The sequence below is a fragment of the Vulpes lagopus genome, chromosome 2 (genome assembly GCF_018345385.1).
Source record: "Vulpes lagopus strain Blue_001 chromosome 2, ASM1834538v1, whole genome shotgun sequence".
NCBI classification, from domain to species: domain Eukaryota; kingdom Metazoa; phylum Chordata; class Mammalia; order Carnivora; family Canidae; genus Vulpes; species Vulpes lagopus.
In genome coordinates this window covers 108,425,648-108,452,708 of record NC_054825.1, presented here as the reverse complement: position 1 = coordinate 108,452,708, position 27,061 = coordinate 108,425,648, and the positions used below count along the sequence as shown (strand labels likewise).

At 36.7% G+C, this 27,061-nt stretch overlaps 1 protein-coding gene across 2 annotated transcripts in view; it reads right to left on the bottom strand.

Annotated features, from left to right (window-relative positions):
* Positions 1 to 27,061, bottom strand: part of PACRG (parkin coregulated) — a 521,176-nt gene that overhangs the window by 424,772 nt on the left and 69,343 nt on the right. Inside the window, exon 2 of one of the 2 annotated variants that reach the window (XM_041744986.1) lies at positions 13,126 to 13,260. The exons of the other annotated variant lie outside the window; for it this stretch is intronic. Coding sequence (XP_041600920.1) covers positions 13,126 to 13,260 — 135 coding nt within the window. The remainder of the gene's footprint in view (positions 1 to 13,125; positions 13,261 to 27,061) is intronic. 2 annotated transcript variants of the gene reach the window in all.

Sequence of the window (27,061 nt, the reverse complement as noted above, 5' to 3'; positions counted from 1 at the left end):
CGAAGGCAAGATAGTAAGCTACTTGAGAAAGGAACCCTATCCTAAGATCTCTGGTTAATATGACCAAAAAAGCTATATATGCTAGAAGAAAAGCTACAAAATACATAGCCATTCTCAAAAGAAAGGTGCATGCCAAGTCCCCAGAAATGAAGAGAAAACTCAAATCTTGAATGGTGAGTAGGAGCCTGATGAAGAAAACTGGAATCTAGTTCAAATAAAGTCAGGTCAGAACCTGTGCCCAGGGAGAAATACACCTGAACGCATATGTCAGGGATGCCTCCACATCCCAGGGCATGAGGGATTCCCAAGGGAAGGGCATTTTTCAAAAGGGATGCTCCCAGTAAAGTATCATAAAGCACACAAGAAAACAAAACAGCTGAGAGTAAGAGAAAGTGGCAGATTCAAACATATCCTGGGAACTACAGATAATAGATGAATGTGAAAGAAACTTTAAATGAATATATTTAAAATATATAACCTGATAAAGACAATAAGAGAAACCATAAAGCAGAAAAAGACACAGTGAAGGAAAAAAAAACAGGCGGATCTTTTAAGGAGACAAAAAATAAATTCTAGAATTGATATTCACTGAAACCGAATTAAAAGATAAAATCCAACACACATGTTAAGCAGTACATTGAACCTAACAGAAGAAAGAGAATCATTAAATTGGAAGACAGATTTGAGGAATTAGTCTAGAATGAAACAAGTAGATTAAAGAGATGGAAGTAAGAAAAAAGAGATTAAGAGATATGAAAGTAACCATGAAAAAAATCCCATGTGTATTTACTAGGGACTCCAGAGTCTTCAAATTTAAAACAGATTGAATCTCAAACAGGATAATCTGTAAAATTCACATCTAGGTAGAAAAATGAATAACAGTGTTTGTTTCAAAACACAGTGTAGAATTCTGGAGTCAGGGATGTCTGAGTGATACCTGGGATTGCCATAATGTGTAGACATATAGGAATGTGGATTGGTCACCTTGTGGTCATTTTAAAGGTAAAATTTACTGTTTACATCATAATAGACTGAAGCAGGAGAAAAAAACAAGCATCAGAAAACTGCATTCACTGAAATGTAAACAAATTTGTGAACTAGTAAAAATTTTGTAAAGCCTCTCAATTTAAAAAAATTTGTTTAAAGAAAATTTGTCTAGGGGATCCCTGGGTGGCTCAGCGGTTTGGCGCCTGCCTTCGGCTGGGGGCATGATCCTGGAGTCCTGGGGTTGATCCTGATCGGGATCCCTGCATGGAGCCTGTTTCTCCCTCTGCCTGTGTCTCTGCCTCTCTCTCTTTCTCTGTGTGTGTGTGTGTGTGTCTCATGAATAAATGAATGAATGAATAAACAAACAAATAAATAAATAAATAAACTTTGTTTACAGAAAATATTTGAGCCATATTATTAAAGTAGCAAATGTTGAACATGTACTGAATAAAGGGTCACAAATTTATAAACTATGCAAGAGGACGTGATTTGGTTTAAGATTTGATATGCGCTCTTTGTTCACTTTTCAGTTTCTTCATTAAACAATGATCTACTCTAGTCAATAAGCTTCTCAAGACCAGAACCCCTATCAGCTAGGCTACAAAGCTCGCCGCTGAGTCTTATCCATTATAGTTACTCAATTCTTTTATGAATAGATGAGTCACTGTTGCCTAAGCGTTGATGAGATCACATTACTTCTTTGTAATGGAATAAGGTCCCATGATGGAGAGAACTAAATTGGACTTGGTTGTTTGAAATAGCATTTGGACAAGAGTATCTGGCACAGTGTCTCCCAACATGTCACAAAATTACTTACGAAGATATAGACAAGGAGAAAAACTCAACATGCAACTGAAACCAGATATAATAATGAATGCACAGGCAGAAAGAAAAGGAATTTTTACATATAATGAGGCCAATGGTAGTGGACTGAAAAACCACAATTCATGGTCAACTACGTTTGCAACCAGTCATTAGGTGGTTTTTTCATGCCTCCTATACTTTCTGTGCCCTCAGAAAGGTACAATGGGAATAAAATCAGTTGGGGGCAGGCATGGACTCAGCCATTATCCTGCTGCTGTGAAGTAGTTGCTTTTTAAGACAAAGACAAAGCGAAGCTATCCGCTTTCATCTTCATCTGTCAATATCACTGCTGCCTTCATTCGCAGCCAACTCTCGGAAAACCTCTGAACAGGAAGGAGGGACAGAGACTCCTAGTAGCACATTGCATTGCACCCTGGAAAGCAGCATGCTCCACAAGCAAAATGCTGCAGGTAAGAGCAGAAGAAAACACAGCTAAGTACATGTGCATTTCTAGTATTGTACAGGTTTACCTAATTCATATATCTTACTGTCAGAAGTTACAGGGAGTCCCTGTAAGGCCAACAGAACAGGACAAGATAAAGCATGTTCAGACCAGACGCGGTATTGGCTAGGAGCTGGGCAGTCTACCTATGTAATGCTGATAAGGAGAGCTTACCTGTCCCCAAGTAGAGTGAGTGAGATCAAGGACAATCACATGCTCTATGTTTTAGCAAACACAAATTCTAGATTGAGGTAAAATTGAAGGTAAGTAAACAGTAACATATGAATCTTGCAAAAAATGAGACAGAACATCATCTTTTATACATTTAGATGATAAAGAAGCCCCTTTAAATTCATTACTGAAAAAGCAGTGATTTTTAGAAATGGGCATGCTCAAAGATTCACAAAGCCAAACCTCTTTATAGAAGAAAAGCAGAAATCCATTTGTTGAGAATAGGATAGGCAAAAAGAAAATGAGATTTTACCCTTAGGAAATAATCAGACATGTTTGCAAGACACAAGATATACAATATGTACAATGATGCTGATAACAGTATTGCTTATATTAGCAAAAGATTGGAGAAAAGCATTACTATCTAAGAAAAACATTAATACCCAACAATAGGCAATTGGTTAAATTGTAGAGTACCCTAGAGATTCCCAAAATGATTTTTAAAGTGCACAATCACTGATGTGGAAAGATGGTTATGACTTGTAATTAATTGAAAAAAGTTATGAAGTATAAGTAAAGTGTTCTTTAAAAATTTGCAATACATACACAGATTTGTGAATGCAGAGAAGAAGGGTTTTAGGAGTTCATACCAACAAATTAGTAGAGGCTACCTGAGGGCTGGGAGTTGTGGTTGGCCCATATTTTTTATTTTTGCTTAATCTGGGTCACAAAATATGAATAAGTCAGAACATTATCTATGATAAACTTGCCTATACAATGATTTTGAAGCCAATATGGATAATAATATGAGGGATGAAATGAGCAATATGAAGATTTGTAGGACTAAATATAGCAGTGGAAGTAAAAATTGAATTCAAGGAAATGATAGACAAATTGATACTAAAGAAAACAGAAAATATAAGAAAGCTCTCATAAAAGTTTTTTAAAAATATAAAAAAGATGAAAATATTGAGGGAGACAATGATAGGAGTGATGGGATAAAATATGTTTACACTCTTCATGTATTTGTACTATGAAAGAAAAACATTGTAACAAAAATAATCATCAATGACATTACAGGAAAAAAAAAGAAAACCTTCCTCACTTGAGAAAAAAGTTCAAGTAAGTAGATAGAATAAGCTTACTATATATTAAAGAATTACTGAAAGGAAAATATACATATGGAAGCAACTTTTAATTATATGAAAATAGTGCAATTACCAGGCTGCCAAACAAAATAAACAAGCAAACCAAAACAGATCAAGGGAATAAAAATCAGAATGGTCTTAATTTCTCAGCAATCACATGTTAGAATGTAATGATGGTTAGATTCTTCAGAGGTATGGAGAGGAATGGTTGTAATTTAAGGATGTTAATGTGAAACAAAATAGTGCTGCATGTATAAATGCTGAAAAATACCTTCAAGATACTCAAGGATTCAGAAATACTCAACACACGTACCTGCTTTTCATAAAATTGCTTAAAGATATACATGAACACAGAGAAAGATGAATCTAAGTAAAAACTCAAAGAGTGGAAATTTATAGTTCCAAACTTTTATGTGTTTTCCCTTGTTCAGACTGGAACACAATTTTGGATTTTTGTTGTTCCTGTTAGGGATATATCTTAGATTGGGAACAGAGATTGGTTTTACAATGATTTTGTCAGCAGCCTTTGTCCACTTTTATACTTTTCCCAAAAGCAAGAAATGTGTTTAATAGTTAATAAAATTTTTTAATATTTGCTTCTCTTCTCCAAAAATATACTAATAACCATGCACAACAAACGCACTTATGTGGCAGTCAGTAGTGTATGAATTACTAAAGGAGATGCCATGTATGCCACTGCCAAAGTGGCACATGTGTTTTCTAGAAGCCTTCAGTGATGACCACTGGGAATTTAAAAATGCATATTAAACCATGTTTTGTGTGTGTGTGTGTGTGTGTGTGTGTGTGTGTTGTTGCTGTTGTTGAACTGGAGAGAGCTATTAATTATTAATACTCTTGTGGCAGTTATGTCCATTATTAATATCCTTTCCTAATGAGGTCCTTGAACATTCCCTGGAGTCCCTTAAAAATCATCCTATGAAACACTCTTTTTTTTTTTTTTTTTTAAGATTTTATTTATTTATTTAATCATGAGAGACCAGAGAGAAAGGCAGAGACATAGGCAGAGGGAGAAGCAGGCTCCCTGCAGGGAGCCCGATGTGTGACTCCATCCCAGGACCCCCAGGATCACGACCTGAGCCAAAGGCACAAAGACACTGAGCCACTGAGGTGCCCCAAAACACAATTTCAACAAAGTTAAAAACATACGTGTAGAAGAAGGACAGAACTAAAACACTACTAAAAGTTGTCTCAGAATAAATGCTGTCTTCTGCATACATTTTATGTTTTCCAAATTTTCTAAAATAATCCACTATTTTTAACTATGAAAAAATCAGAAAAATCCAACAAAACATCAGAAAAAATCTAAAAATTAGTGCCTCCTATTTTTTAAATTTGCCATATAATGACAAATAGTTTTTATAAGGTATTGTATACACTATGACCTCGAGTAGGCAAAAAGGAAAGGTAGACAGACATACTTTTTAAAACATCAACGGTTGCATTCAGTGAATGGTAGAATGGTGATTGATATATTTATTTCTTCTATTTCCCAATGTTTTCTTATTTTATAAGATAACTATATATGTCATATTGAGAATAGAACTTTATATTAATGATAAGGATGATTTTTTTTACATGAATTCAACTGATTATCCTATCAGTGCCGATTCTTGCATACAACTTTCAAGGTCAGAATAATCTTATTAAAATGTAATTTCCTAAAATTGCTGCCTCTAATATGGATTAAAGTTGATATCAGTATTCAGTAACACTTTCTTTAGATTTTACCTGAAAAAAAAAAGAGAAACTTGAATACAACTGCAGGGGGTTGAGAATTCACTCAATATCTGGAAACCTCAAATATAGGGAGACACTTTGACCACTCTAAATAAAAGCATCAAACAAACACTGATTTTTTTTTTTTAACTATCATACCATCAATCTGATTCCACTTGTCATCTGTCAAAGAACTTTTGATCTCAAAAGTGCTTCAATAAAGAAAAGGGATATGTGACAAGTGATAAAACATAGTGGGAGCCATTCATTAAATTACTAATTGGAACAGAATTGGAGATTTGCCCTCCAGGCAGATACAGAAAAATCATCAAAGTTGGGTTTGTGTCCCCAAATAGAACTTTCTAACAAGCAGCAACGCAGTGTTAAAGATTCCAGTCCTGGTACTCCTGAAATGGCAGCCCCAATCACTGAGGGTGAGTGACAACACAGTGTCTCAGCTGTGACACCCTAACACTACCAAGACCGCTCCTACTTTTCAACAGGGGGTCGTTTAACTTAAAAAGCAAGAGTGATTTGTTTTTCTTCCAGTTGTCAGTCCACTGAGATCTGAAACTTTACAACATTGCTTGTTTCCCTTGGGCCCCTGGTAATGTGAATTGTCTTCAGCCGGTGCCTACCAAATCACTGTCACAGAGCGGCGGTCGACCTTTCTTTTCAATCTATGCACTTTCCAGGAGTTATAAATCAGTTGACTTTCAAGCTCGATGAGATGGCATATGCCCTAGTTTGAAGAACAGATGGAGGCTTGGGGGAAAATTGTTTCTGCAGGCTTGCTACAAGCAGCTCTGCTCCATAAAAGTGAACCATTCGCACTAATTTCTCACATAAATTATATAGGCAGCAGGGAGCACCAGCCCATTCAGCAGAAAATCTTTCATCTAGCTTTCAGAGGTCATCTAACCAATTTAAATTAAAGTTATTTCTGATACATGGCTGTTTTTTCATGCTGTACACTTTTAAGACATAGCAATTTACATCAAATAAAAGAATGGCATTAATTGTGTATGCAGTCCCCTCCTCCAAAAAACACAGAACAGCACAGTAATTGCCAGAGGATTATTTTTTTTCAAGACTTCTAGAATAAGCTCTGTCTATTAATTAATCACAGAGGAATTAATAGTGGAAACGTGGCAGCTCTCTTGTACAAAAATCAGGTAAATTGTCACTTCTTTTGTAAAATTTGCCTTACAAATTCTACTAAGGCCTGCTATCCAAACTCAAGCTTTGGCAGTTATCAAAAGAAAGAGAAGCCCAGGACAATTCCAAGAGAACATTCATTCTTCTTCATGTGAAACAAATTATTCAACTTTCAAATAAATTTGCCTACAAGATCTCGAAAATCAACATCGGCTTTACCTGGAGTAGAGGGTCTACATAGATATAACATCATTTTTTTTAGTCCTTAAGAAACTGAAACATTAAGAAATTGAAGACACCAAAGGACTAATGATTAATCAAAATTATAGAATTTTGAGAGCAATATAATGAGGACTAATGGAACAGGTATCATATCACAGAGTGACTTACTTTAAAATGCAATACTATTTACAGATAATGAGCTACCATGGTTTGGGGCTGATTTTAATTGTAAGAAAATTAGTGCATGATTTTAATAATAATTATATTCAATAACTGTTTTTCCTGGTAGGAAATTATCAGTTATGTCAATGAAAACAGTCACATTAGAGTTTTTTATAGTTCATGAATACTAATGCTGCTAAGAACTGCAAAGAACCGAGAAAAAGAATATATTGAGAAGAAATTCTAAAAAGTCATGCCCAAGTATTGGCAATGAGTGAGTCAACCTGGAATTGAGGGTGTGGCCTGGACATTGTTGTCAGAATTTTAAAAACAAATTTGAGTATTCAAATAATTTATGCACAGCATTTTCTTTACTTGGATGGTCAAATTGGACATATATATATTTAGCCATTTAGAAAGGTAAACTTGTCATTTTGAAATTTAAGAAATTTTAAAAAAGTCAGTTCACTGGAAAAGCATATATACATCATCAAAGGAGCATTTTCATGATAAAGTCCAACCTACCAAAGCTAGTATATATGACTGAAGCATGCATTCAAATTTACTGGAATTTCTAGTAAGAATTTATCCCCTGAAATATTTCATGGACATCACAAATTATAGTTAATTTAGTAATGATGAAATGAAATTTCTTAGAGCTCCTATAATTAAAAAGGGGCCATACTAATCATCTAGTATATGGTCTTCACTAACAAATAGAGGCAGTAAGGCCTACAGAGTGAGAAGCATGTCATGAAACAGTATCTAGAGCAGTAAAACCTGAAGATAGTCAACAATATTCTACAATGCTTTCTACTCATTCAGTACATATCACTGGGCACTGACTCTGTGCCAGATACTATTCTAGGCACTGTGATAAATGAGTAAAAAATCCAAAATACAGAGACCCCAACCCTAGAAGACTTCAGATACGTCATTTTAATTAACCCTAAAATTGGTTCCATTGTTGGTCTCTATCTGGTTTTCATTTTCTTTCACTTTCCTTATTATATGCTATTTTTCTCTATCTTATATTTCTTCATATAAAGGTATAATTTATTTATTGGTTAAAAAATCAGAAAAGTGTGTTTTTAGTTACCTAATTAGTGTTAATGTATGAAGTCACCTTTTAATAGAAAAACAAAGTTGTGTGATCCAAATTTTGACCAACAAGTAACCATATAATGAATACATTAACCTCAGGGAAGGATGCTTTCATGATGACATTGTATACCTTTCCAAAAGGCCCGGGAGAAAGATCACATTCTTGGCGGTGAGCAGAGGTTGCCTAAAGTCCATTCTTACCTGTACCTGCTTATGCACATCAGTTCTGGCTTTGTTAACTTTATTTCAATATAACAGGTTACTAAAATCATTTATATACATATTCAACAAGGGATGAGAAAACAAGAATGTAGAAATGCCCCAGACAGTGATGCCACTTTGGACAATGCTTTTGACAACTTTGCCAGATGAGGGATTATGTTTTGCTAACAAAGCCTATTTTGAGTTTTTCCCTTTTAAGACAATCTGGATATTTGCTCTCTGAGTTGCATTTGCAAAAAATGGTTTCTATTATATCCTAATTTGGCCAGAGAGTTATAGGATATCTATTTCTTATCCAAACCCATCTAGGGACTCCTGGGTGGCTCAGTGGTTGAGTGTCTGCCTTCGGCTCAGGGTGTGATCCTGGAGTCCCGCGATTGAGTCCCACATCAGGCTCCCTGCATGGAGCTTGCTTCTCCTTCTGCCTATGTCTCTGCCTCTCTCTCTCTCTCTGTGTCTCTCATAAATAAAAAAATAAAATCTTTAAAAAAGAACCTATCTAATATCTGGGACATCTTTAGGCATGTTCATTAGAAATTTATTGAAAACAAGACTCTTCGTATATGTCACATTCTGTCATAAAGCACAGTATCATGAATAGGTGGAGAAAGGTGATTTCAATCAGTAACTATTACATCAAAATGTCTATAAAGTGAAGAAACTCAGAGATTCCTTTAGTGTAGTTGTAGCTTTCCAAAATAAATGAATGGTTTATAATACCATAGAGCTAATTTAAAAAAAACTCCAATATGATTCTGACATTTTTCTCCAATTCCTTTGACTAAGGTCTATATCAAAGTGGTTATTTTAAAATAATTTGTATTTCCCTACTATTTTAAAACAATAGCTGGGAATCAGAATTTATAAGACAGTGAATTTCATGTGTTATCTGATTTATATTTCTGTTCCATATTAAGTGTGTAAATAACAATTATTATTTTACATTCATTCGGGTGACTATTTCTGATAACCTGAGATTCCCACCCAAAATAGAGAATTAGAATGGGGTTCTGTTCCTTCTTCAAAATTGACCTTGGGAATACTAGAGGCAAAAATATACATTACAGGAAGTAACAGAAAAGGAAAGGCAGGAGGAAGAGAGAGGAGAAGGAGGAAGGGAAACAGGATGAAGAAGAAGAAGAAAAGGAGGAGGGGAAGGAGAAGAGGGAGCAGGCAGGGGGAAGGGGAGGAGGGGACAACTCCGGAGGAAACCAAAAGAGTGTGGGAGTGGGGATGGAGGTTTCCGGGAGGAGGACTTTAGAGGACAGTTCACAGAAAACTCTTCTACTCCCATGTGGAAATTTAAGATGTGGAAACTCAAACACAAGTGTAGAATGTCTGTTGTTCACGCTGATCATCGGCTTCTTTATGTTATCCAGAATGTTTAGCTGTTTTCCACTTCTATTGTCTACACTCTGGATATTGAAATGTCAGCCAAAGAACAAAGTCATGTTTCCTAAATGTTGGTAGAGTCAAGGAAAATGCAGAAAAATAAACAGATTCAAAAATTTTTGTTTAAGTCATTATTATGTTTTTTAAGTGTCTTTAGCCAATAATAATAATTCTTTAGCTATATTTAGAAAATGCATATTTAAAAATAAAAATAAGTATGCCAGAGATTGCCTGATAGATTTCATATTTCAGACGAGATTTTTCACAGATAATTAACTTGCCACTGATCAACACATGGAAAAATTTCACTGCAAAAATTTTGCAAGACCTTTTTTTTACGTCAAGGAATATATGATAAGCATAGACAGCCATGACAAAAATGCATTTATCAGTCCTACTTTGGCATTTTAATAGTAAATCACACATAGCTACAGTCCTCTATCTGGCCAGCAGCTTCAGGCATTTATTTTTGACTGCCACTAGCATAATGTAGAGCAGCACCATCTAATATGGTAACCATGTGGCTATTTAAATTAAAATTAATTAAAATTAAAAATTTAGTTCCTCACTCTCACTAGGGACATTTCAAGTGCTTAATGGCCACATATGGCTAGCTGTAATTATTAGACAGTGCAGATGTAGAACATTTTCACCATTGCAGAAACTTGTATTAATGCTCTTATTTTTAGCGATACCATAAGGGATAGACTAAACTGCACAGATTATGGTGTTTGGTCTGCCTTGTTGTTTTGGCATATAAAATAAATAACCATTTTCATGTACACTAAATTAGGGTGGCAGTTCAGGATGCAGGTTGAAAAATAAAGACATTTTTCTACATCTAACTCTTCTATTTTCTGACTTTACTTGCAGTAATTCATAAATTGTTACCATAGAGTGGCTTTATTATTTCAAGAATATATGGTGACTTCTAATATAGTGCTGATGGGGTTCAGCTAATCTAGAACAGATAGAAAGGAATTTGGGGTCATGGCAGCAATGATCAGAAGCTTCACATTCTAGCTGAGCCTCAGATGCTGGGACAGCCTTCATCATCCCTCAGGACAGTGGCTCATAAGTACTTCAGAGTCCCAGGAAGTTCTGATAAAACACATTACTTCTTGCTACTTCATTACACACACCATTTCAGGGGCTCAGAAACTCCTTGGAGTCCAGTGCTGTCACAAAGAGTATGGAGAGTGGACCAGTATTTTCCTGGGAAACAGAGTTACTCAGGAGCCTTCAGCAGGGGCATGAGCTGTGACATGAAAATCTGTGCTCTGTCCACACACAGGAAGAAAGTATAGTACAGGGTCTTGGGTTGTTTTGCTTTTGTTTTTATTTCGTGAGATGTGGGGGTAGGCCTGTTTCCTTCAACATTTAAGGCCCCTTCCTTAGGTATGGTATCTGTCCTAAAGAAGCCCTCTACCCCTACCTAGTACCAGATTGTCCCCACAGCACATGCACTAAGAAATAAATATGAATAGGTTGAGAGATTGTTTATAAGCCTATACTTAATCATTTTAACATCTTATTTTCAATATTAGAGTAGTACAAATGAAATGTAGTTGGCAGAAGCCCACAGGTCATAGGATAAGATGTTTCTTTAAATGTAGGCTATTATTCTACCACTGGCAGCAAATAAATTGCTTCCTTTTTATTCTGACTTTTTAGCTTGCTGAATCAGTATTGTTGTCAATAGAAACTTAAAAGAATTAATATGGCCATAAAAAAGAAAAGTAGTTTATATCCTTTCTGACTGCTGGATTGTCAAAGATAAAGGAAAATGATTCATCCTACATTTTCATTATTTTCAAGATGAAGGTTTTTTCCGAGTCTCTTGACACTTCTAAAAGTTACTCATAAGATTATTTGAACAGGTCAAAAATAAATCTATAACTTTTTTATTGATACAATTCTTATGAGCTATAATTGCTTAAAACACCAAAATCTACTGACTTTTTATAAGGAATTATAGCATATTCTTCTACTCCAAGGGAATCAGATTTTTAAGAACCTCCATTTTTACCATGTGGAGCCAGTATACAGACAAATAAACACAAAATCCATGTACCTAATCAAATATAAGCAAACCCAAAAATTACAGTAAAATTCTGAGAATATGAACTTACATTAAGACTAAAATATCTGGATTACTTATACTTGCTATAAGTTTTTCCTCATTATGTGTGCACATTGTCACATAATAAATTCACATTTTAATAGAAATGATTAAAAGCAAGATAGTGATGTCCTTCATCCTCCTAAAAAAATTACGACATAATTTAATACAGGGACAGCTTCAGATTTCCATTGCCAAATAGTTTGTAGCAATTCTACTTTCAATAACTGAATTTCTAATGGTTGCTCAAGGTTTAGAAATGTTTGATAATTCTATGAAAACACTTAAAGACATACTAGAAATAATGCAAGCAACTCTTAGTTGCTCCATAAAAGAAGGAAAAGGTTAATTTTGATGAATTTAAGTATTTACTTTGATGAATTCTTCACTTTGGTCATTTTATTTTTTAATGCAAATTTACACAGAGTACAAACAATTCCTATCTTCACCTTCAGACACTATTGTGGGACTTTTTCATGAAATGGGTCAATTGCTTCAGTCAGATGGCATTTGGCAAAAATCTCCTGTTCCTCAACCCAAGGCTATACACGTGTGCAAACTCTGTCTTTAGGCAGAGAAGCCCTTTTAGCTGATAAATATCACCCAAGGCAAAGTCCTTGATAACAAAAAACAATTAAATAGCAGAGGCTGGTTAGAGATCAGCATTCGTTTTTCAAATTAAATGTAAAAGCCTTCTCCAGTTAAGAGATTGGCAAGTTTTTACAAATAATATCAGTGAGCCTTTTAGAAAGAAACACGGCCACATTAGAATGGAATCATTAGGCAATACATTTATTTTGAAGCCAATTAACCTTTTGTCAGAAAAATGTCAGTGCTGTAATGGTTTCAGTGTGGAGGTCAGCCTCTAACCGGGCACGTATGACAGCCACTGTCACTGACATGTGCCGCAGACAGAGAGAGTGCGGAGACGGGAACCGACCTTCTTTTGTATTCCACTCTGCATTTCCAGGGAGCAGACAGTCTTGACCTATCCATTTAGGTAATTAAAGCTTCTATTTGGAAGTGTCCTGCAGGAAGGTGAAATTTGGGGTAGATAAATGGCTGTTGCTCTCCGAATTCAGCCACCAGTTCCATCATTTGATGGACTGCCTGAAACAGGCTGCACTGCCAGGTTCTCATAAAAATAGAGATGAATTGGGTAGCAGACAATTCTCTAAGGCAAAGCAACTCTGTCATTTTCTTTCTCGCAGGCTATAATTTAATTGTTAGTCAAAGTGGACAGCTGACACAGGGGGGCCTTCTCTAAGAGCTTACCCACCACCTTCCATTCACAGCGAAATCACTCTAGTTTATTTACTTAGCCAAGTTTGTTTGGCATTGGGAGATGTCACTCTCACTGCACAGCTGGTTCTCCCAGCTGTGCCCTGACTTACCTTCCACGCTATTTTGTTTCCTTTCGAATCATGCTCAAGGGCAATTGGGAAGTCTCCTCGCTCATAAAATTTTCGAAATGCTGTGGGCTTGGTTGGTCTTTCTTTAAATGCTCCTGCAGCTGGAGGGCCTCTCACCTTCAGAGAAAAATAACAGGAATCAGGTTTTGAAAAATACCCAAAATGTATGGTGAAAAGACTTCTCTTAAGTTTTAGTTTATATGAAATTGTCTAATGATGGACAACAGCAACTTCATTAATACAAAAAATTTAAAGAAGATAATTATTTAATAATCATTAAGGGTTACTTTGTTTCAAACTACTTTAGAAAGCATTCCTAGAAAAAAAGTCACTAAAAAAATATCACCTATAAAGAAAAAAAAAGCCTAAACTTTTAAGTAAAACTTTTAAGAGAGGAGTTCAGAATGTTAAAACTGTTAAGATTTCTAAGAATTGCTGAATCTAATCTCAGGTTTGATATACTTTGTGGAATACTGAAGTAATAAATTACAATACGTCCGATAGTGGCACCCGGGTTGCTCAGTAGGTTAAGCATCTGACTCTTGATTTAGGCTCAGGTCTGGATCTCAGGGCTGTGAGAACAAGCCCCACATTGGCCTCTGAACTCAGCATGGAGTCTGTGTGGGGTTCTTTCCCTCTGCCCCTCCCACTCCCATTATTTGTCTCTAAAATAAACTTTAAAAAGTAAAATATGTTCCTTTAAATCTTTCTATATACATAAAATGGTAAAATATGTTCTCATGTGAATATAACAAGAAAACTATAAAAATGTTATATAAAATTAAGTTATAATAAAGAATTTAAAAAGAAAAAATGTGTACATATAGCATATATTTGAAATTATGAATTTATGAGAAAGTAAAATTAGACTGCACAAGAATCTTTCATCCTCCAAACTGAGATTTTTCTCAAAGAAGAAACATTTCATATTGAGTTATTCACATTAGAAATATATTTTAAATCTGCATTATTTACATATGAATTAATTCATTAGGTTACAAAATGGAAAGTGATTAGTAAACTACTTAGAAAATTATAGATCACTCATTATCCTTCTCTGAAAAAAAAGTAAATACTAGTTATTTATTAGTTTAATAAAAACATGATTATCTTGTTAATTCATAATATGGACAAAATAGCAAATAATTTATATAATATCTTGATATTTTAAGTTACTTGATACCAGGTTAATTTTTAATGTTTGTATAAAAGCTTTAATTTTAATAAAGAAATATGTAAAAATACATACTATAGATAATATACATAATATATATAATAATAAATATGTTAGATAATGACAAATACATTTTATCTGATGTACATAGAAAGGTGAATACTAGAAACTGAGTGGTATATTAAAATACTAAGATAATTAAATGCTGAACTGGAGTTGAAGAGTAAGGTAACACAAAGATATTTGTTAGGGTTTATTTTTTTATTTCTTATTTTTTTAGAGAGAGAGCGTCCTCGCACACACATGCAAGGTTGGGGGGAGGGGCAGAGGGAGAGGGAGAGAGAGAATCTCAAGCAGACTCTGGGAGGGAAAGGGCAGAGGGAAAAAGATAATCTCAAGCAGACTCCTCACTGAACCTGGATCCTATAGTGGGGCTCAATCCCACCAGCCTTATATCATGACCTGAGGCAAAATCAAAAGTTAGACACTTAACAGAGCCACCCAGGCACCCCTAGAGTTCAGAATTTCCTTCACTACATGGCACATTATTTCCGGCATATAATTATGTAAGTAATTGAAGTGACACTGGGCAGTGGGGAAGCATGATTGCATCTTAAAAAATATTTGAAATTTGTTCTGGTGTTAGAATTATTAGCCACCATTTTTAGACAAACTCAATTGTTAAGTAACCATATGTATATGACAACTACTTTGAGCAGAGCCCTGAGCTGGATGTTACACATACATTCCTAATGTATGACAGAAACCATGAAGATGTCACTCCTGGGCTTTAGCAATATATGGAGTGGTAAATTTTGAATCACATTTTTGGAAATTGATAAAGAATTGACAACTTTTTATTTTGGCAATAAGTTATATACCCCCCCCAAAAAAAAGATTGCTATCTACCATCACATCACCATTTTAACACCCTCTAAAAAAGTGGAAAACATGATCCAAAGAAAGAAACCTCAGCCAAATTAAACTAGCATCACACATATTTATAGAAAGTTACATGCAATAGTGCAGATGTGTATATGTTTATGTGTATTGTATTATTGTACAGTACTGATTGCTGGTCAGCAGATACCTCATTTTTGTGTTTTAAAAAATAAATATTAAATACATAAGGAAAATACATATGTATTTATTTATACATATACATATATTTATACATATGTATTTTCCTTATGTACTTAATTAGTCATTTACTAGTTTAATAAAAACATGATTATCTTGTTAATTCATAATATGGACAAAATAGCAAATGTGTATATACATACATATGTATATGTGTATATGTGTATATACACATATACATATATTTATACATATATACATATGTATACATATATAATGAAATATTCAGCCAGAAACAGAAGAAAATCTTGCCATTTATGACAACATGGATGAAGCTTGAGGCCATTATGCTGAGTAAGTGCATAAGTCAGACAAAAAGACAAAACTGTAATCTCACTTACATGTGAAATATAAAAGAATCGAACTCATAGAAACAGAATAGATTGGTGGTTGCCAGGGTCTAGAGGCTAAGGGTGACATCTACTGATGGTCTTTTTTCATCCGCTTTTTGATCTTCCTGATTCTTGGTGTGGTAATTGATTTTCTGTTGAAACCTGGACACTGGTGAGACTCCAGATCTTAAATCTTCTGTTTTAGCTGGTTTATTCCAACCTATCTCTGGCAGAGATGTGGGGAAGGGTATTAGCTCACTACTGTCAGGTTGGGGTAGAAATCCTGGAACCCTACCTGGCCTCTGTTGACTCAGGAGAGGGAGTTTTTCATTGCTACTGGGTGAAGCTGGAGGCTCCAGCACCACCAGGCCTCCAGGGACTTTGTGGACAGGGAGGAGTGGCAGTGCCCCATTACTGCTCCCCACACTGACACCACAGAAAGGGGTTGCCTCACTGCTGCTGGGCAGGGATGACATTCCTGTCCCACTAGGAGGCACCTCAGCACAAAGGGGCAAGAGCTTTTCCCTGCTGACAGGGTGAGTGTCCAAGGTACCCCCCTCAACTGTGGGTACTGCTCTTTACTGGTCCAGTAGGGATAAAAGGTTCAAATCCTTGTTCAAAACATTGAGCTACAGCCATCATTAAGATCTCTTGCCTATGTATCATCTGCTAACCAGCCTTTTCAATTTTTCTAGATGCCAAGTTTTTATGTTGTTGTTAGCAAACCTCCCATTTGTTCAATGACCAAAGATTTTCTAGAAAGTATTCATCTTTGTCCCTTTTCTTTGTATTTATCTTAAAATTGATTTCTCTTTTGCCTTTTGTCTCTTCTTCTAAATACATTCTTTCTGATTCTGAATTCAAAATTCTAATCATCCAAACTTTTCAAAGAACGAACATATTTCTAAGAAGCCTAGAAGGCTTTTTATAAACTGTTATAGATAATGTGTACTTCCTCTTTCTTCCCATAAATTTTCATGGACTCCCTACAGAAACGATTCCATGCCTACAATTTCATGGAAAGTCTTTACTTAGTTTGCTATGTGATCACTCAACAGTACAGAAATTCTTTCTTCAGTGTCTGTTATCCTCTGTTTTTATATTTCTGCCATTTACTCATTTTAAAACACTGTATTTTTTTTTTTTTTGGATTCTGCTATAAGCCCCTTCCAAATTAAGTCTTGGCATCTCAAAGTTGTAATTTGAAAACTAACTAGAAAATTTTCAGTTACACCTGTTAGTGCAACATGGGCATTATCTAATTTTATGCAGATGCTTTGTCACTGTCCCTGGATAATAATTTTTTTTCCGTTCCAAATACATATTTACTTACTTAAATCTAATAGAAGGATATAACATTTTTTATATTCTACACATACTCCATTCCAGCATTCTAAGTAATTCTAAAAACCTGTACATGAAAAATCAAGTAAATAATAATCTCTGGAAAGGTAATAAAGATATTACTACTGGAAATCACACAGATGGATGTAAGTTGACTAAATAAAATTAAAAATGAGTAAAAGTACTGTTAAGAATCCTTATGTACAGCCCATATTTATAGGACTACTGCAGATTTTATTTAATGTCTTAAGAGGACTACTGCAGGTTTTAGTTAGTATCTTAAGAATTTTACCCCATTCATTATAAATAATATAGAACAAATAAGGAACCATAAATCAAACTAGATTTGTGGGAAAATGCAATTAGGATTTGCCTCAATGGTGGGGGCTGTCCATAAACCAATTAGGAAGAATGGGTGTCGCAGCAGAATGTTTTAATAAAATCTAATGCACTTGGGAACCAAGATATTGAATGCACTTTGAAGTGACTATCAATGACAGAATACTTTATATGCCTACACTTATTGAATGCTGGAAGGATTTATGATGTAGAGCACAGGCTCTGTCATATGGTCACAAAAAATAATTAGTAGGCAAGAATTTTAAGGTTCTCTAAAATTCTTCATTATATAATTTGAAATTATATATATAAAATGTATATTTATAATTTATATATTTACATATATAAAATTCTTCATTATATAATTTGAAATTTTTGCTATTTAATAGTATTTTTTAGCATAACCTGAGGCTGATAAAAAAAAAAGAGCCCTTTACTTCAAGTGGGAAATTTATACTGCGTTATTCTAATGCGCCTGTTTAGCCAGCTTACTAACAATGAAACAATAAGGATACAAAGACATTAATTTCTGATTTTCATCAGCTTTTTAAAAAAAATTTTTTTAAATTTATTTATGATAGTCACAGAGAGAGAGAGAGAGAGAGAGGCAGAGACACAGGCAGAGGGAGAAGCAGGCTCCATGCACCAGGAGCCCGATGTAGGATTCCATCTGGGGTCTCCAGGATCGCGCCCTGGGCCAAAGGCAGGCGCTAAACCGCGGAGCCACCCAGGGATCCCTTCATCAGCTTTTTAAAAAAGATTTATTATTTATTTGAGAGAAAGAGACAGGAAGAGAGCACAAGCATGGGGAGCCGTAGAGGGAGGAGAAGCAGACTCACCACTGAGGAGGGAGCCCGATGCAGGGGCTCCATCCCAGGACCCCGGAATTGCAACCTGAGCCAAAGGTAGACAACTGACTGAGCCACCGAGGTGCCCCTCCTATTTTCATCAGCTTTAACCTGAAATTTGGATTCAATGAAAGTGATGTGGTTAAGCAGTTGGTAGGCAAGAGCTATACTGTCTTCCAGCTACAGAGGCACTTGAATATTAGCCCGAGGGAGGACCAGCAAATTTGTTGCCATTAGCCTAGACTTCTGAGTAAGTAGGACTGTAATTCAGTGTCTGCCCCACTTGCCAATCATAACTGTTAACGCATCAGAAATTTTGCATTACCTAACGTTACCAGATAACCAAGAATATGATTTCCAAAGTATTACAATTAGCAAATCTTATTGTAGTGGTAGATGAAGCACCTTATCATTAACAAAAATGAGTGTGTATTATCAGCTAAAGTTTTTATAAGAAATTTTAATAATATAACAAAACATTATGATAGTGGTATTTTTGTTAGTAATAGCCAGAAGAGATAACAATGCCTTATATGGTGTGTGTGTGTGTGTGTGTGTGTGTGTATCAACAAATGTTCAACATATATAGACATCTTGTGGAGTCTTGAACAATCAGGCCCTACAGGTAATCGTGAGCAGCAGGAAAAAACATCCAAGTGTTGTGGGTAAGCTACTTTAGGAAGCTTATTACACTGAGATCTAACAGGAGGGGCCTGGAGTCACAGTGATCAGGCTGGACTTTCGAGCAGTGGCCCAAACACAAGGCGGCAAAGACCTTAAATTAGGACACCATCAACAACAACAAAATCCCCTAATGATCTATTTATGTTTTACAAGCATTGTTGGTTTCAGTTTTCAACAAAACTTGCATGAAATGATCATCACGGACAAGAAAACCTAAGCTTTGGTTGCTTCAATAAGCTGGCAGAAATCAGAGTTAGTCAGTAGTACGAAAGAGACCCCTGTGCTTCTGTTTTCCAGGATATGTCCTTAGTCACTATACCAGAAAGCTGGGTTTGGGAAAAATCCTAAAGGAGAATAATCTAGGGCACACGACTGATTGAATGAGGAGATCCAGAGGCAGAGATGAGACAGGCTTCTGACTACAAAGATGCAAATAATTAATGTGTTTAAGTTACATAAAAAATAAACTCTGGAATGGAGGGAAAGCTCAATAAATCACATAGAATTCTACCACCTATTGCTAATTTTGTGCTTTTCCTTCCAGAACAAATGTACAAATATCATGCCCATTTCATATTATGCTCTTCAGACAGAGACCCCTACATAAGTTAATAAAATAAAAATTTATAGTTTATGATTCCTGATAAAGATTATTTGCTGATTAAATGGGAGAACAGGTCTTCTTAGTCGGCTTGGGTTGCTATAACAAAATACCATAGATCAGATGACTTAAATGACAGATGTTCATTTTCTCACATTTCTGGAGGCTGGACATCCAAGATCAGGGTGGCAGCATGGTCTGGTTCTAATAAGAACCCTCTTACTAGTTTGTAGACCATCGCCTTTCACTGTGTCCTCACATGCTAGAGAGTGCTCAAGAGAGTATGGTCTCTCTCTCCCTCCTCTTAATAAGGACACTAAGTCCCATCATGGAGGCCACACTCTTAGGGAGCCATCTCATAAATGTAATCCTGATGGCCCCACCTCCAAACATCATCACATTGGGGGTTAGTGCTTCAACATATGGAGTTTGCAGAATGTAAACATTTAGTTTCTGACATCTTCGTATTGTTCAATTTGGATTAATATGTTTAACAAATGAGGATGAATATTTTCTCATCTTAGTATAAATGCTAAATGCATACATTTGCACAAGTGTTCATGTCTTTTCCATATTAATATCAATTTGTATGAGTTTTTTATCAATAGGTATTAACCATTGGTCGCATTTACTGTAAATATCTCCTACCATCTTTGTTTTTCACTTTTATTTATTTAGCATTTAAAAGTTTTAGTTTTTTTTTCTTTGGTAGAAAAGTTTCTTGGTCTTTACTTGCTCTTTTTATCTCTGGGCTTTGAGCTTCTTTGTATCATTCCTCAGTCAGGATACTGTGAATGTTGTGCACAATGAATATTGACTAATTAAATCATATCCTTCATCTACTTAAAACCCACGGATGATTTCCTACTGAAATGCATTCCCGCTGTGCAGACAGACATTTGGAAGCTGATGGCAATGCCTCTGGTAATGCCTCTACATACTGGCCATTCTCGAATATGCCCTGCTTTCTTAGGCCTCCATAATTTTCCTGTTCCACCAACCTCTAATTCTTCCTCACGCCTTCATTCCTTTAGCTCCTCCTTCTTTTTTTCCTGAATAACCACAAATCACCTTGATGATGCAGCACCACCTCACTAGTTCTAAGAAACCTTTCCCAACAGGCCATATCCCTACTTTGGAGTGGGATTAAGTTTCTCTTCACATTAGGCCTGAAATGCCCGAGGGATGAACTAACTAACAGTAGACACCAGATCAATCTGTATGGACATTATCAGGGAGATTCAGGTGATTCACAAAGTTTGCCAGTATCAAGTGGTGGGTTAAATCTATGGAGATTGGTAAATTTTCCCAAAGGGAAAGTAAGTGTATAGTGAAAAAAAGGCTGAGAACCTGAAACATTTCCTGGAAACTTAATAAATGGATTCTATGGGAGAATTGCAAGAATCGAGTGGTAGGAAGAAAATGGGGGAAGGGATGGTTTAGAAATCAATGAATGAGAGGAAGAGTTTTTTTAATGATACAAGTGGGTTAGTTAAGAAGAGAGTTAAAAGTTCTCTGAAAATCAAAAAGCTATACTGGCATGATGGGATGGAAACCAGACTACAGTTCATTGAGGGATGAATGAGGAATGAAAACAGATATAGGCTTTGGGAGCCATCCTGTCCCATGAGCTATGAAAATCTGAGTTGCTAGTAAGGTAGAATTGCTAAAGTTGGGCACAGGTAATTGTGGTTGGAAATGGAGGAAGATAAAAATCATTAATGGGCTATAATAATGGAATTCATAAACTAATCACTTACGGAACTAGAATACATCTTATAATAAAATATATATTTATGACACTTATCTAAAATGGCTAGAGAAACTTGTGAAGTATAGTTTTTTCAGTGTTAGAAACTCATGAGAAAAAAAAGAAACTCATAAATCTGAATTCAAGGACCTATGGTCACATACACTAAGATATTTCCTAGGAACAGAGTTAAGAAATTGTCTCTAATATAGATCCTGCCTATGTCATTCATTCACTGAAAAATGTATTGAATACATACTATTTCCGGGTCACTAGGCTTGGTATTATTGGTGACAAAGATGTAAGTCAAAAATATTATCCTCAAAATACATATCATTTAGGAAAATAGGTGAGACTATCTCCCAGTTCTTTTATAGAAATAAGCATGTGATACATCAAAGAAATGCCACAGAAAGATATAGAGAATTCTGTGCACTCAGATGATAAAACATTTCAGTTTTAAGACATTATTTTTTTTCATTAGACAATGTTATTTAGCTTTGCAAAATACCTACATTTTTCAGTGGAACCAGGCAGCAATATATTTTAATTTCCTAAAACTTGAATTCTGTACAATTTCAATTAGAGGTAATTATCAGAGAATTATAGTTGCCACATCACAAATTTGTATATTTACAACTTTTATAGTTATTAATGATTACATCTGAACTAACTGCCTCTATTCTGTGTACATCTTAGATCTAAGTAACTATCAATATCACCAGTTTTAGGACCAAAAATTCATTACTGATGAGACCAATACATATTTTCTTTTTATGCAAAAATTCTCACAATAAAACTCACATTTTCTCTTTTGAAATTCACTTGTGGAGATGGCGGAAGAGCAGGGTCCCCAAGTCACCTGTCCCCAACAGATTGCCTAGATAACCTTCAAATCATCCTGAAAATCTACGAATTAGGCCCGAGATTTAAAGAGAGACCAGCTGGAACGCTACAGTGAGAAGAGTTCACGCTTCTATCAAGGTAGGAAGACGGGGAAAAAGAAATAAAGAAACAAAAGGCCTCCAAGGGGGAGGGGCCCCGCGAGGAGCCGGGCTGAGGCCGGGGCGAGTGTCCCCAGGACAGGAGAGCCCCGTCCCGGAGGAGCAGGAGCTGCACCGACCTTCCCCGCGGAAAGGGGCCCGCAGGGAGTTAGAGCAGGACCCAGGAGGGCGGGGATGCCCTCGGGCTCCCTGGGACAGTAACAGGCACCTGCGCCCTGGGAGAGTGCGCCGAGCTCCCTAAGGGCTGCAGCGCTCGGCGGGACCCGGAGCAGCTCGGAGGGGCTCGGGCGGCGGCTCCGCGGAGGGGGCTGCGGGGCGGGAGCGCGAATCCAACAGCGCAGGCTCCGGAGCACAGGGCGCCGGGACACAGCCCGGGATCCGGCCTCCCCCCGGGACACCCAGAGGCCGGGAGGGCCCAGGACAGCGAGGACGCTCCTGCCCCGAGCAGAGCAGATCAGCGGCCCCGCCCCGGAGCCTCCAGGCCCTGCAGACAGAGAGCCCCGGAGTTACTGCGGGGGCTGACTCCAGGGCTCTAGAGCTGGCCCCGCCACTGGGGTTGTTCCTCCCGGGGCCTCACCGGGTAAACAACCCCCACTGAGCCTCACAGTGGCCTCACCGGATAAACAGGATAAACATTACTCACTGAGCCCTACACCAGGCTGGGGACAGAGCAGTTCCCCCAAGTGCTAACACCTGAAAATCAGCACAACAGGCCCCTCCCCCAGAAGACCATCTAGGCGGGCAGGGGAAAAACAAATTATTGACCAAGCAATACTGGAAAGTTCCAGGGGAAGTCAAGGGACTTACAGTATACAGAATCAGAGGATACTCCCCCATGTTTTTTTGTTTTGTTTTTGTTTTTATTTTGCTTTTTGATTTCTGTTTGCTTCCCCTACCCCTTTTTCTTCCTTCCTTTTTTTTCTCTTTTTCGTCTTTTTTTTCTTCCTTTTTTTTCTTCTTTTTTGCTTTTCTTTCCTTCTTTCTCTTCTCTATTTTTCTACTTTTCCCAATACAACTTGTTTTTGGCCACTCTGCACTGAGCAAAATGACTAGAAGGAAAACCTCACCTCAAACAAAGAATCAGAAACAGTCCTCTCTCCCACAGAGTTACAAAATTTGGATTACAATTCAATGTCAGAAAGCCAATTCAGAAGCACGATTATAAAGCTACTGGTGGCTCTACAAAAAAGCATAAAGGACTCAAAACACTTTATGACTGCAGAATTTAGATCTAACCAGGCAGAAATTAAAAATCAATTGAATGAGATGCAATCCAAGCTAGAAGTCCTAACGACGAGGGTTAACGAGGTGGAAGAATGAGTGAGTGACATAGAAGACAAGTTGATGGCAAAGAGGGAAACTGAGGAAAAAAGAGACAAATAATTAAAAGACCATGAAGACAGATTAAGGGAAATAAATGACAGCCTGAGGAAGAAAAACCTACATTTAATTGGGGTTCCCGAGGGCGCCGAAAGGGACAGAGGGACAGAATATATATTTGAACAAATCCTAGCTGAAAACTTTCCTAATCTGGGAAGGGAAACAGGCATTCAGATCCTGGAAATAGAGAGATCCCCCCCTAAAATCAATAAAAAACATTCAACACCTCGACATCTAATAGTTAAGCTTGCAAATTCCAAAGATAAAGAGAAGATCCTTAAAGCAGCAAGAGACAAGAAATCCATTACTTTTATGGGGAGGAGTATTAGGGTAACAGTAGACCTCTCCACAGAGACCTGGCAGGTCAGAAAGGGCTGGCAGGATATGTTCAGGGTCCTAAATGAGAAGAACATGCAACCAAGAATACTTTATCCAGCAAGGCTCTCATTCAAAATGGAAGGAGAGATAAAGAGCTTCCAAGACAGGCAGGAACTGAAAGAATATGTGACCTCCAAACCAGCTCTGCAAGAAATTTTAAGGGGGACTCTCAAAATTCCCCTTTAAGAGAAGTCCAATGGAACAATCCACAAAAAACAAGGACTGAACAGATATCATGATGACACTAAACTCATATCTTTCAATAGTAACTCTGAACGTGAATGGGCTTAATGACCCCATCAAAAGGCGCAGGGTGTCAGACCAGATAAAAAGGCAGGATCCATCTATTTGCTGTCTACAAGAGACTCATTTTAGACAGAAGGACACCTACAGCCTGAAAATAAAAGGTTGGAGAACCATTTACCATTCAAATGGTCCTCAAAAGAAAGCAGGGGTAGCCATCCTTATATCAGATAAACTAAAATTTACCCCGAAGACTGTCGTGAGAGATGAAGAGAGACACTATATCATACTTAAAGGATCTATCCAACAAAAGGACTTAACAATCATCAATATATATGCCCCGAATAAGGGAGCTGCCAAATATATCAATTAATAACCAAAATTAGGACATACTTAGATAATAATACACTTATACTTGGTGACTTCAATATAGCACTTTCTACACTCGATAGGTCTTCTAAACACAACATCTCCAAAGAAACGAGAGCTTTAAATGAAACACTGGACCAGATGGATTTCACAGATATCTATAGAACTTTACATCCAAACTCAACTGAATACACATTCTTCTCAAGTGCACATGGAACTTTCTCCAGAATAGACCACATACTGGGTCACAAATCAGGTCTTAACCAATACCAAAAGATTGGGATCGTCCCCTGTGTATTCTCAGACCATAATACCTTGAAATTAGAATTAAATCACAACAAGAAGTTTGGAAGGACTTCAAACACATGGAAGTTAAGGACCATCTTGCTAAAAGATGAAAGGGTCAACCAGGAAATTAAGCAAGAATTAAAAAGATTCATGGAAACTAATGAGAATGAAGATACAACCATTCAAAGTCTTTGGGATACAGCAAAGGCAGTCTTGAGGAGGAAATACATTGCAATACAAGCATCCATCCAAAAACTGGAAAGAACTCAAATACAAAAGCTAACCTTACACATAAAGGAGCTAGAGAAAAAACAGCAAATAGATCCTACACCCAGCAGAAGAAGAGAGTTAATAAAGATTCGAGCAGAACTCAACAGACCAGAAGAACTGTGGAACAGATCAACAAAACCAGGAGTTGGTTCTTTGAAAGAATTAAGATAGATAAACCATTAGGCCCTAGCCTTATTAAAAGGAAGAGAGAGAAGACTCAAATTAATAAAATCATGAATGAGAAAGGAGAGATCACTACCAACACCAAGGAAATACAAACGATTTAAAAAAAATATTATGAACAGCTATACGGCAACAAATTAGGCAATCTAGAAGAAATGGACGGATTCCTGGAAAGCCACAAATTACCAAAACTGGATCAAGAAGAAATAGAAAACCAGAACAGGCCAATAACCCGGGAGGAAATTGAAGCAGTGATCAAAAACCTCCCAAGACACAAAAGTCAACGGCCAGATGGCTTCCCTGGGGAATTCTATCAAACGTTTAAAGAAGAAACCATACCCATTCTACTAAAGCTGTTTGGAAAGACAGAAAGAGATGGAGTACTTCCAAATTCGTTCTATGAGGCCAGCATCACCTTAATTGCGAAACCAGACAAAGACCCCACCAAAAAGGAGAATTACAGACCAATATCCCTGATGAACATGGATGCAAAAATTCTCAACAAGATACTAGCCAATAGGATCCAACAGTACATTAAGAAAATTATTCACCATGACCAAGTAGGATTTATTCCTGGGACACAAGACTAGTTCAACACTCGGAAAACAATCAATCTTATCAGCAAGAGAAAAACCAAGAACCGTATGATCCTCTCAATAGATGCAGAGAAAGCATTTGACAAAATACAGCATCCATTCCTGATCAAAACTCTTTAGAGTGTAGGGATAGAGGGGACATTCCTCAACATCTTAAAAGCCATCTACAAAAAGCCCACAGCCAATATCATTCTTAATGGGGAAACACTGGGAGCCTTTCCCCTAAGATCAGGAACAAGACAAGGCTGTCCACTCTCACCACTGCTATTCAACATAGTACTAGAAGTCCTAGCCTCAGCAATCAGACAACAAAAACACATTAAAGGCATTCAAGTTGGCACAAAAGAAGTCAAACTCTCCCTCTTCACAGATGACATGATACTCTACATAGAAAACCCAAAAGACTCCACCCCAAGATTGCTAGAACTCATACAGCAATTTGACAGTGTAGCAGAATACAAAATCAATGCCCAGAAGTCAGTGGCATTTCTATACACTAACAATGAGACTGAAGAAAGAGAAATTAAGGAGTCAATCCCATTTACAATTACACCCAACAACATAAGATACCTAGGAATAAACCTAACCAAAGAGGTAAAGGATCTATACCCTAAAAACTATAGAACACTTCTGAAAGAAATTGAGGAAGACACAAAGAGATGGAAAAATATTCCATGCTCATGGATTGGCAGAATTAATATTGTAAAAATGTCAGTGTTACCCAGGGCAATTTATACGTTTAATGCAATCCCTATCAAAATACCATGGACTTTCTTCAGAGAGTTAGAACAAATTATTTTAAGATTTGTGTGGAATCAGAAAAGACCCCGAATAGCCAGGGGAATTTTAAAAAAGAAAACCATATCTGGGGGCATCACAATGCCAGATTTCAGGTTGTACTACAAAGCTGTGGTCATCAAGACGTGTGGTACTGGCACAAAAACAGACACACAGATCAATGAGAATCCAGAAGTGGACCCTCAACTCTATGATCA